Below are 12926 nucleotides of genomic sequence, written 5' to 3' on the forward strand. Positions count from 1 at the left end.
TTGCGGTGCGCGGGCCTCTCACTGTTGCGGCCTCTCTTGTTGTGGAGCACAGGCTCCAGACACGCAGGCTCAGTAGTTGTGGCTCATGGGTCCAGTTGCTCCGTGGCATGTGGGATCTTCCCAGACCAGGGCTCGAACCCGTGTCCCCTGCATTGGAAGGCAGATTCTCAACCACTGCGCCACCAGGGAAGCCCCATCTTTGGGCACTTTTTAAATGAGTACTTATTTTCACCTCTCACCCTGGATACTTTGCGTGTGTTCATCTACAGGGTGTGTCTTAACCTAAAAAATATGGACTCTCTCAAAATGTCTTTAATTGTGAGTCTGTGATATATACCATGCAATGAAAATTGGCCAACATGTATTATCGTGAGCCAGGTTCTATGTGATCTTTGTATGACATAAGGAATTCTTACAGCATAGGTCTTAAGTGGGGAGTATAACTACCCCTGTTTACAGATGAGACACAGAGGTTAGTCGGTGTGTCCACCAGCCCTGTAAGTAAGTGACAGTGTGGGGGGGGAGGGGGGCTCTTGGGGTCACCGTCTGCCTCCCGTCTTGATAATGCCTGAGGACAGCGCACCTGGAAGGACTTTCTGTGCTGATGCACGTGGTCTCTACCTGTGCCGTTCAACACGGGTGCTACGAGCCACTGTGGTTATCGAACACGTGAACTGTGGCTGGTGTCACCGAGGAACTGGGTTGCTTATTTTATTTCATCTTAAGTAATGAAATTTAAGTTTCCCCGTGTGAGGTTATGGTTGTCATATTGGACAGTATCGTTCTAGAATGATCGACTCCCCTCCAGAAGCTGTGGCTTAGGACCAACTTCGAAAACAGAGACAAATATCCCAGCGTGTACAAGGCAGGAGCTCCTCGGGCAGCCTTCTCCCCCTCCTCCTCCGGGCGGTGCTCCTTGTCCAGGTCCCCACCTGTCCCTCCCACTCCACTGGCTCCGCCCACCAGCGCCGCCCTGGGGCCACGCTGAGCCGTAGCATCTCAGCAGTCCTTTTGGTTCCCAGGTCCCTCCCACAGAGCCCCAAGCACCATCTCTGTCATTTCTGCTCTTTTTAGTAACTCAGCTTAGGAAGTCGTTTTCCTGAATCTTTGGGAAAATATGTGATGGTTCACCGAGCCATTTAGAGTCTGTGTTGAGGATTTTATCCCCTTGAGCCATATTTACTCTCTCCCCCACTGCAGGGTTTAATTTTTAGTCTTTGAAAGTTTATGATTAAGATAATGAATAATGTCTTTTTCCTATTTCCGAGGCAAAAAATACCGAGTATGATTTCCATGGCTCTGTAAGCAAGCTGCGCTGGGCGTTTTGACCACGGCCGTGTGCGTGAGTGTTCAGTGGTGTCCTGGGGGCTCGTGAGAGCGAGCGGGAGATGATTTTTGTTTTCCCGAAGTGACCACATGAGACTTGAATTCTCACTAGTTTGCCCGGCCACGGCCCCTCCTCCGCACCAAGCATTAATGCCAACAGTGTGCTTTTAACACGATCGCCTCCCGGCAGTAAGTCAGGAAACTAGTTTTTGCATGAGCCTCTGGAAACAGACTTCACGTCTCTGGAACGGTTTTCAAAGTAAGCTTTGCTAAGCAATTATTGGGATGACTTTAGTTAATGTGAAAAAAGTTAATTCTTGTAAACAACAGCATCCTTCCCTCCACGGGGGTGCGTGCGGGGCTTCCTATTTTTAAAGACGTCTCCTCTTTGGAAAACTGTTTACATCCTTATGAAGAAAATCACACAAAACATTCATGTAATTTTCAAGCATAAAAAAGATTCACTTCTGCCATTTAATTACAATGTCACTCACTTTATCTGTGTTTAATTATACCTAATCAAGCCCAGTGGTGTTTGGCAGATATTAACAAGCTCTAGCTTGTAATTTTTCGTTAGAAAACTCAACTATGGGTTTTCACAAACCAAAAGTTGGGGAGATATGTCTTTGGTGTTGTTTCCTTAAAGGAAATTAAAAAGCTGATGGCTGACACCAGCCACACCTGAATCTAATTTGTCATTTCCATTTGTGTGCCCTAGATTTTCTTTATAAATAACTTCTTCTCCATCCAGTTTGAGCTTTCAAAGTTCAAAGAACCCAAGTTAATACTTATTGGCTGTGCAAATAAAGAGTGCTTTTGACCGGAGGCCCCTGGATGTGTTTCCTGGATAATTCATGGTCTGTGAGGATCTCCCCTGTCCGGGGACGGGCCTGCCCCCCCAGCGTGTAGGTGGGATCCACTGGTGTTTTTTGTTCAGCTCTGGATTTGCAGAGGGAGAGAAGAGAGAAGGGGATATGAGCATTGTTGACTTTCAGTCATTTTTGCTACTGGAAAAAGCCACCAAATGTGGCTTAAAAATATTACGGCTGCCCCCAGCTCGGCTGGAGGAAGCCCAGCTGGGTCCAGCCCTCTCTTGCTTTGGACCCGAGATAAGGAAGCTGCTCACACCTCCACCCGCCCAGGGGGAAGACTTGGCCTTACCAGCTAGGAGATGTTGCTGTGGCCCTTACGGGCTTTTGCTTCCTGGGATAAAATAATAGTAGTAGTACTAATATTACTACTACTAATAAACTTGAGCAAATACTGCTTCACACAATATTTGTTCATCCGTCTGTTTACCCAGCATTAGCTTTTTTTTTTTTTTTTTTTGCGTTACGCGGGCCTCTCACCGCTGTGGCCTCTCCCGTTGCGGAGCACAGGCTCCGGACGCGCAGGTTCAGCGGCCATGGCTCACGGGCCCAGCTGCTCTGCAGCATGTGGGATCCTCCCGGACCGGGGCATGAACCCGCGTCCCCTGCATTGGCAGGCAGACTCTCAACCACTGCGCCACCAGGGAAGCCCCATTAGCTCTTTATTACGCACTGGCTTAACTACAGTGAAAGCAAAGATATTCAGTGCCACTTGCTGAAGTTGGCAGGACAGGCGTTACTCAGAACCTTTGCAGTGGGCATGGGGGTTTTACAGGGGGGGAGCGAAGGGGCTGATCTCCGAATACAGCTGGACAAGTGGGAATTCACAGCCGGGGAGCAGGGCTCGAGTCAGCGGCGGGAATTACTCTACCAGGAGACACGAGAGGCGGAGGGTTTCTGACCGAAGCCGACCCGACGGGATTCTTGCTGAACACAGGGTGGGACGGTCGGATGTCACCTGGGCGGGGGAGGCCGTGGACCCTGAGGGTGAGGGCCCTGGTTAAATCGAGCCCGCAGGGTTCTTCCTGGAACTAGATTTCACGAGGACATGCGCAGATGGGCCGGGAGAAGGTTCAGGAGGCCGACTCAAGCGTGGTCACGCAGAGAACCTTTGACGGCTCCAGGGACGAGGGCTTTGGGGAAGGCGGGGTGGGGGGTGACGTCAGATGCCAAGGGTTAGTCACTTATTTTATGATTTGGGGAAATAAGTAGGAACCCTATGGCAATGATTTTTTTTTAATTGCATTCTTTTTTATCCATGTGTATATTTTCCCACCTCCAAGTTTATTAATGAAAAGGTCTTCTCGGCGATTCAGGGAAGTCCTAGGTATTTCCTTTAAGCTTTAAGGTACCAGGTCATAATTTCAAAAATAAAGAACTGCCATATTGTTTTAAAGCCTCAATGCATTTCTAGCATTGATATTAATGGCAGACCGTCGTCCGTAAAAATAAAACCTGTAGCTAGTTCTGGAGCCCAGGCCAGTGACGAGTCACTCTTCCCTCCCCCTTCTCCTCCCTCTCTCTTAGCCTCCCACACCAAACACACACACACACACACACACACACACACACACACACACACACAGTCCTTCTAATAACTGGTGAGAGGGAGAACTCAGTACAACCTGGAAAGTGTCAAAGAAAACCAGAACAGGACAGAGGTTAAAGCAGTAAAAACAAATTCTATTCAGGAGCTTTTGCAACAGGAGAAGAGAGACCTCGCTCCAGAACTGCATTCAGCTCCAGATCCACCGTGGACACATGGGGGTGATAGCCCAGGAACAGAGCGGGGGTCAGGGTGGACAATCACCAAGAGGAGGCAGCGGAGGAAGGGGGAGTCCTGGCTAAACAGACACCAGGATTCCTGCTGCAGCCGGACCGGGGACCAGGCATCACCTGGGGCGGGGGGTAGGGTGGGTGGCTTGGGAGGTCAGATATGGCGAATAAGCAGGTACTGAGGAGGGGGGATTCTGGTTAAACCAACTGGACAGGATCCTCGGACAACCGGGTTCTTCAAGACCAGACCTAAGAACAGGGTGCAGTCGAAAAAGTGGCTCAGGGACGCCTGCAGACTTCGGTCAAGCAGAGAGTCTGTCAAAGGAAAGACTAAGCAGAGCCAGCGTGGGCAGCGTGCCCCTTCCTCCTGTCAACCATGGACCTGTCCACACCTCTGCTTCTCTCCCCAAAGGAAGTACTGTGCCTGGGAGCCCGCCCCCTTGTACCCCAAGGTAACACGGGAAAAACTAAAAGATCTAATACTGTTGATATTTTCATGAGATGCCCAATTAGATCACGTGATGCTTGCCAGCTCAGTTGGCCGCGCTCGAAGGGTACCCTCTGTGCCCCAGCACCTGGGATGCAGTGATGAGTAAGAGCAGCTCCCGTGGGATAACGACCTGCATCCCTGTGGAGGAACCCGCCCTCGGGGGCTGATGCCAGCGCTCCTCACAATGCGCTGAGTGGGGTGAACAAAAAGGAGACACAGAATAGTTGTCCACACACGAGGAGGGTATGTCTGGGAGGTTTCCCCAAACCTGGCATAGTGGGGGAGTAGGAAGTTAGGGACGAAGGATGGAAAGGGGTTACCATGGGACAGGGGCTGGTGACCCCCCCATCTCTCTCTCTGTCTCTGTCACTCTCTCTGTCTTTGTGTCTCTCTGCCCGTTGTTTCGCCTCCTTCCGTTTCTCTTGGTAGTTGTTTATTGAACTTAATATGGAAGATTTCAAGGCATTTTAACCACCTTGTATTACTGAATGAAATAAAAACATCAAGGTAGACGTTTATATGGGGGGTAATTTAATATTTATATGCTTTTTACTTTATAGCCTGGATTTCAAATAATTGTGGCGTCTCTATGTTTATGGTGCTTTAGAAATATGACAAATCAGCTCTAAATGTGGTTGCTGCCATGGATGCTATACAGTAATTCTTTGGAAATAATTGCTCTGAATTTCTAGTTAATTCAAGATGTCTAGTTAATTTAACATGTGGAATGGTCAGTTCATACACTTCTTAGACTCTCATGAACTGAAAGTGATGATATTGTTCTTAAAAGTTTAAGAATAATATTAGGCTGTGTTTCTAATAATCTTTTTTTAAATGGCAAATACTTTAGAGAAAGTATATATTTTTAAAATTTTATTGAAGTGTAGTTGATTTACAATGCTGTGTTAATTTCTGCTGTACAGCAAAGTGACTCAGCTGTACCTAGGTACGTTCTTTTTCATATTGTTTTCCATATGGTTTATCATAAAATATTGAACGTAGTTCCCTATACAGGAGGACCTTGTTGTTTCTCCATCCTACACATACTAGTTGCATCTGCTAATCCCGAGCTCCCACTCCATCCCTCCCCCACCGCCCCTCCCGCTTGGCAACCACACATCTGTTCTCTGTATCTGTGAGTCTGTTTCCGAGAGAAAATATATTTCGAGTAAAATGCCCCCAAATAATCAGTCTCTGTACAAGTATGGCTCATGGTACCTGCTCTGTACGTTTTGGTACTCTTTTGTGATGGTGACGATGCAAAGCCTTATCTCAGCCCCTCACCTAAATCGACCCCAAAGGAAATTGCTACAGCTGCCGCCAGAGCATATACACTGCAGGCAGAAATAGTAAGCCACTATCCAGTTACTAAAGGCAAGCTCTGATGCATTGGGAGCCTGGCTTTGTTTTCTTTCTGTACATGATTTGGTCCAGTGTAGAGTGAACCAAAAAAAACCCAGAAGTTTCATGATATCCTCATTCTATAAAATCTAATGACATGTAAATCACACACAACGATACATGGCAAAAACTCATTGGTCAAAGCAGTCCTTATGTACAATATAAAGTCTAGACACGGCCAGGAATCAAAAAAGAAGCACAAAGATTTCCCAACACTAAAGTATATGTTCTTCCTCAAAAGAGATGGAACTGTCAACACACCTGTGTATATTCTTTCAAGTTCATTTCTAGTCAGATCATTTCTCTAGTTTCTCAGGACTGGAGAGAGGAAGTGAATGGCTGTAGACGGTGAGGCTTGGCAGGAGGGAGGGAGGGCAGCTGACCACGTGGCAGAGGCGTTAGAACAGCAGAGCGGCCCACAGGCCCAGGACTGCCTAGTTCTTTGTATGACGGTGCAACGCAGTAGTGGATTCAACCAGGAAAGGTTAAATTCTATCTTATGTACCCATTTTCAAAAGGAGGTTTTGGGGGCTTCCCTGGTGGTGCAGTGGTTGAGAGTCCACCTGCCGATGCAGGGGACATGGGTTCATGCCCCGGTCCAGGAAGATCCCACATGCCACAGAGCGGCTGGGCCTGTGAGCCATGGCCGCTGAGCCTGCACATCCAGAGACTGTGCTCCACAATGGGAGAGGCCACAATGGTGAGAGGCTCGTATACTGCAAAAAAAAAAAAAAAAAAAAAAAAAAAAAATTAAAAGAAAAAGAGGTACTTGGGATTCATTTTAGAAAAATTTTTATTCAATAAAAATGTTTTAGATGGAAAGTGATGTTTGAACTAGCCTAGAAAAAATTGGGGTCTGAAGATCCCTTTATTCCCCAGTGAAGCTTTATTATACTGGAATCAAGAAAATTGGTCTGTTGGGCTGTAGAGAATCCAAAATAGTAATGGCCATCGGTATCATTTATTTACGGACACCTCTGCTTGATTTAGAGTTTAGAGGCTTTATATGTTTTCCCTTTTATTCCTCACAGTAACCCTGTAGGGCCTGCATTGTTATCCCATCTCACAGATGAAGAGTCTGAGGGCCAGAGAGTTCCCAAAATAACTTAGCTGGCAAGTGGCCGATGTGTCTTTGGCTCCAATGCAGGAAAATATACACTTTCCCCCTGTATCAGCCTGGCTGGAAAAGCAACATTTCTGACGTTTGCTACCAGTTCAAAGACGCCTACCTCCTTCCCTTTGTTTTCCTATCTTCCTCCCCCTCCCTTTTTCTTTCCCTCTCTGTTGTGTGTTAACCTGTATATGAGACCCTTACAGTCCCAGCTGCCTGGATCAAAGCGTGATGTTGAAATCGCTGCCGCAGGAACTTTGAGGGATATGCCCAGCCTGTGAGTGAGGAGGTCCCGCCCCGGATGTCATGTGCACACGCTTTGATCCTGGGACTCGGGGTGGGAGGCTCCCTTCTGTGCCTAAAGAAAGCCTTTGGATGCCTGCAGCTCTCTCAGCAGCTAACACTGTCCTGGTGCAGATCCCACTGCTGTGCACAGCCCCCCAAAATAGCAGTGGCCTCCCTCCCGCCAAGACCAAGTACACATCCCAAGAAATTCTTTCTCAGTGTGTGTCTGTATTGTTTTCCTGATTACTAGAGATGCTTTGTACAAGAAAATCAAATCATTACAGAAGTATAAAAACTGAAAACACCTCATAATTCCACTACCCCCCCAAAAAATGATAATCCCTGTTAACAATTCTAAAGAAATTCTAATTTGTGAATTAGTATTTAAAAATATCCCCCCCTGCTCCTGTCTGTGCCTTTGGTTCAGAACTAGCTGGAGCCCTCAGGGTTAGGAAGGTGCTGACCTTCTGCTTTGTTTTTCTCCCCTGCTCTTTGCTGTGCTTGTTCAACACACACATTTGAAAGACAGGCAGAGGAATTGAAGGGGGAAAGGAAGGGATGGCCCCTCCCAAATGTGAGTGAGTTCATTAGTGAGGTCTGGATTGAAGTATCATTGCTAATATCCTTTATTGAGTGGCTTATTGAGGACAGGGAATACTACTCTTTGTGTTGGTTTTTGTTTTTTAATTGAAGCATAGTTGATTTACAATGTCGTGTTCGCTTCAGGTGTACAGCAAAGTGATTCAGTTATACATATAGACACACACATATATGTATACATATATATGTATGTATATATATACTCTTTCAGATTCTTTTCCCTTACAGGTTATTACAAGATACTGACTAGAGTTCCCTGTGCTTTACAGTAGGTCTCTATTGAGTATCTATTTTATATACAGTCATGTGTACATGTTAACCCTAACCTCCTAACTTATCCCTCCCTCCACCCGCCCTTCCCCTTTGGTAACCATACTTTTGTCTGTGAGTCTATTTCTGTTTTGTAAATAAGTTCATTTGTATCTTTGTGTGTGTGTGTTGGTTTTGATTTAATTTTCAGCCAATAAGTACTGCTTACTTGACTTTGTATAAAAATATGGATGAAGGGCTTCCCTGGTGGCGCAGTGGTTGAGGGTCCACCTGCTGATGCAGGGGATGCGGGTTCATGCCCCGGTCTGGCGGGATCCCATGTACCGCGGTACGGCTGGGCCCGTGAGCCATGGCCACTGGGCCTGCACGTCCAGAGCCTGTGCTCTGCAACGGGAGAGGCCACAGCGGTGGGGGGCCCACGTACCGCAAAAAAAAAATATATATATATATATATGTATATACATAAATTTCATGGAGAAACGAGAATTCTGACCTCACTGGATCTGTGTTCTGGCTTCCATGGTTCCCAATGAGGAAGCTGAGGCTGTGAGTGGGAGCCCTGCCCGCCCCCCGCACCCCCGCTGCCCCTCTGGCTGTGTGTGGGCTCCCAGCATGGCCTCCACGTGGGGCTCTGTTTGCAGCTCGAGAGCTGCTGTCTGATTTTCTTTTTAATGGCCAGTGTTCTATAGAAACCATCACATAGTGCACATAACCGTGTTAACATTTGATATGTAATCTTTCAGACATCTTCCTGTGTATATGTCACATAAAGTGCCTGAAAGTCCCAGAGTGTAGTGGTATGAAGTCTGGCTCTGGAATTAAACCATGTAGGTTCGTACCATATGACTCAGCAATTCCGCTCCTAGGTATACGTCTGAAAAAAACAAAAACACTAATTTGAAAAGATACGTGCACTCAGTGTTCATAGCAGCACTATTTACAATAGCCAAGGTATGGAAGCAACCTAAGTGCCCATCCACAGATGAGTGGATAAAGAAGATGTGGTACATATATGCAATGGAATATTACTCAGCCATAAACAAGAAAGAAATTTTGCCATTTGTGGCAACATGGAAGGACTTGGAGGGCACTGTGCTAAGTAAAGTAAGTCAAAGACAAATACTGTATGATATCACTTTTATGTGAAATCTAAAAAATACAGCAAATTAGTGAGTAAAACAAAAAAGAAGCAGACTCACAGATGAAAGAGAATAAACTAGTGGTTACCAGTGGGGAGAGGGAGGGAGAGGCGCAGTATAGGGATAGAGGATTTTTAAAAAAGGATTATTATGGGATTATATGAAATCATGTGTGTGAAACTTTTGAAAATTGTAAAGCACTATATAATAAATAAATACATTAATTAATTAATTAATTTTAAAAACGTGTAGGTTCAGATCCTGGTTCTGACATTAGCAGTGTCTCTTTGGTTAAGGCGCATGCCTTCTGGGAAACCCCATACTCCCATCCAGGAAATAGGAGCATGGGAAGCGCTTTCCTCATTGTGGGGGAGGATGAGTTAATGAGACCCTGGCATAGAGGAAGCCCCCGATAAATGTTAGCACTTACTATTAATGTTTTTGTAAGAAATGGGATCATATTTCTCATTCTGTTTTATAACTTATTTTTTAAACTATCATGAACACTTGTCTATAGCATTCTTTTTGTGATTGCACTATAACGACATCATATGACATGCTGTGATTGATTTAGTACTTGAACTTGTGGAAATGAGTGTATGCAGGTCAAAGAGCCGTCTGTGAAGCCCATCCTTGGAAAGCAGTTCCGGGTTCTGATGGCCAAATCTAGAGATGCTTGAGACCTTTAGTATCACAGGGTTTGGTCCAAACAAGGATTTAGTGTTCTTATAAGCGTTGTGTAAGCATCTTCCCTCTCTCAGACAGTAATAAACAGCTAACCATTCCAAGTTTCTCTACGGATATTGTAAGCTTCTGACATTTCATATGCAGCTGTCCTGTTACTTATCAAAGCACTTACTTTCTGCCTTGATAAGTGAGTAGGTGTCTACATATTTCCCCGACTCTAGCTTCTGAGCACTCAGATGACCAGCCGAGTTGGAGAAGAAAGTGCCGTAATTCTGCCCTAAGCTGGAGATAATGCCGCAGCAGCGGAGGAGGCGGGGGGGGGGGGGGGGGGGGAGGCGGGGGGGGGGAGGGGGAGAGCCTTTCTTATTCAAATGCTCGTGCTCCTGGAATAAAGTGGATGACTAAGTATACTTAGGTCGTAAGAGAGATTATTAGCAGGGGGAGACACATTGGAACTCGCTGAAAGGGCGGCCTTTGTGTCCAGAGAGGCGGGCGCTGGGTAGCCACCAGCCCAGTTCTCCCCTGTCTCCTCATCCTCCTTTTTCACGCTCGCGGGGTCTGAATAGCTGTCTCTTGCCTGTTCATCCCCGCAGGAATGTGGCTTTGGCTACGGGGAGGATGCCCAGTGTGTGAGGTGCTGGCCGCACAGGTTCAAGGAGCACTGGGGCTTTCAGAAGTGCAAGCCGTGCCTGGACTGCGCCCTGCTGAGCCGCTTCCAGAAGGCCAACTGCTCAGCCACCCGCGACGCCATCTGTGGGGACTGCCTGCCCGGGTACGTGGCCGGTCCTTCCCGTGTCATTAGTCAGTCTGAACAGGCTTTTCCCTGGTTCCCTTCCAAGTGCAGATGCCCGCTGATATTAACTTGAGCACACTTGCCGAGGTTCGTGGCTCTTCTTTTCTCGGGGCCTCCTGTGTGCCCTGCACGGCGACAGGCGTGGTTAGAACGAAACAGATAAGCGTGGTGACCGAGGCCCAGTGTCCCGAAAATCCTCAGAGTTCCTGCAGATCGATAAAAAAGAAAACATGGACAAAGGGACGAAAGAAAAAACAGACAGTTCACAAAAGAGGAAGCGTGTGTGGCCTGTGACCATACAAAGATGTCCATCCTCAACATGATCGGAGAAATGCAAATACCGCCATCCAGTCATTTCTGCAGTATTTTGTAAGGCATCGCTTTGGGGAGGGAGACAGAGATCCCCCCCACAGGCAGCTTATATCCTAATAAGATTTGACAAATACCTACACAGTAAATGATAAGTTATACAAAAAGGTGGAAGATACGATTGCTATGGAAAAAAAGAAAATCTCAAGCAGCTCAGGGCATTGGGCGTGCCCCCTCGGGGGATGCAGGGGATGCAGGTTGCAGGGTCAGAGTGGGTCATCAGGATGGGCGATGCTGAAAAGGTGAGCTCTCTCTGGACACAGACCCTGAGGTGGACATGGCCTGGAGTATTTCAGAAACTGCCAAGAGGCCAAGGCAGCTACAGGAGAAGGGAGAGCGGAGGAGAGGGAGGGGCAGTGAGAGCAGCGGTGGGTGGGCAGCTGTACCGGTGGAGACCTTAAATGGGCACGTTGAGAAGGAAGCCAGGCCGTGGACAGAAAGGGGACCACACCTGGGCCAGGTGGGGAGACAAAGCCCAGGAGGAGGAACTTTAACATTTTAAGTGCTTCTAGGTAACAGTTGGCCGGACATGCCAGATAAAACAGGCAGTTAGAAGCCAGAGTCCTGATGAAGCCCTGGACTTGATGAAGCCCGGGACTCAGTGGGGCCAGTGTGGTGGTCTGTTAGGGGCGAGGCATTGCTGCAGGAAGTAAGGAGGGGAGGGGACAAAGTGAGCATCAGGAGAACCTAATTAGTATCTAGTAGAGCCAGCAGAGGGGAGATGAGGATTCCTGGAGCTTTCCTGGAACCCAGGCTTTATTGCAGAAGTAAAGCAACCAGGGCCAGCAGCATGACAGGAGCAGCAAACTGTATTATATAGTGGCTGAGCAGTTTACATGAATTATTGTCTGTGACGTTCACGGTGTTTTAAAAACGAAGAAAGTGAGCCTCGTCATTAAGGTTATTCAGGTGAGATGGCACAGGCAGTGCGCAGTGTGGCTTGGACTCTGCCACCAGAATCCACGCTCCAAGTCAGTGTAGACGGAGGACCCTGACTGCACTCCGCCAGCTCGTGCCCACAGGAGCAGGGATTTGACAGATGCTGGGTGCCAGTTCTGGGGCTTTTAATGAAGCCAGAGGGCAGATAAAGCTCTGGGTCTGAAGGCCAGAAACAGGGCAGGAAATAGCCTCATGGGTCAAGCAAGTCCTTATGCGAAGACTCAGAACCCAAACAAATGCAAAAAGTAGTGGTCTTACACCAGCAGCACAAGTGACCAAAGAAAAAATAGCTCTATTTGACTTCATCAAAATTAAAGCCTCTTGTGCTTCACAGGATACCATCAAGAAATTGAAACAACAACCCCCAGAATTAAAGGAACTATTCGTAAATCATATATGTGATAAGCGACTATCTTATCTAGCATATATAAAGAACTCTTACAACTCAATAACAAAAAGACAAATAACCCAATTAAAATATGGGCAAAGGATTTGAATAGACATTTCTCCAAAGAAGAGACACAAATGACAAGAGAGCTCATGAAAAGATGCACAACGTCAATTAGTCATCAGCAAATGCAGAAAAAGAAAAAAAAATCCACATACTTCACACCCACCAGGATGGTTATAACCAAAAGACAGGCAATAACAGGTGTTGGTGAGGATGTGGAGAAACTGGGAATGTAAAATTGTGCAGCCACTTCGGAAAACAGTACGGCGTTTCCTCAGAAAGTCACACATGTTGTTACCATGCAACCCAGCCCTTCTACTCTTGAGCATGTAACCAAGGGAACTGAAAACATGTGCACACAGAAACTTGTACACAGATGTCCATAGCAGCCTTATACATGAGAGTCAAAAAGTAGAAATG

The 12926-nt window shown here is 46.9% G+C and overlaps 1 protein-coding gene across 1 annotated transcript in view; it reads left to right on the plus strand.

Moving 5' to 3' along the window:
- The window catches only part of TNFRSF19 (TNF receptor superfamily member 19), a 156344-nt gene that overhangs the window by 16557 nt on the left and 126861 nt on the right, over nt 1-12926 (plus strand). Inside the window, exon 4 of the mRNA XM_060079684.1 lies at nt 10548-10726. Coding sequence (XP_059935667.1) covers nt 10548-10726 — 179 coding nt within the window. The remainder of the gene's footprint in view (nt 1-10547; nt 10727-12926) is intronic.

Source organism: Mesoplodon densirostris, chromosome 17, assembly GCF_025265405.1.
Source record: "Mesoplodon densirostris isolate mMesDen1 chromosome 17, mMesDen1 primary haplotype, whole genome shotgun sequence".
NCBI classification, from domain to species: domain Eukaryota; kingdom Metazoa; phylum Chordata; class Mammalia; order Artiodactyla; family Ziphiidae; genus Mesoplodon; species Mesoplodon densirostris.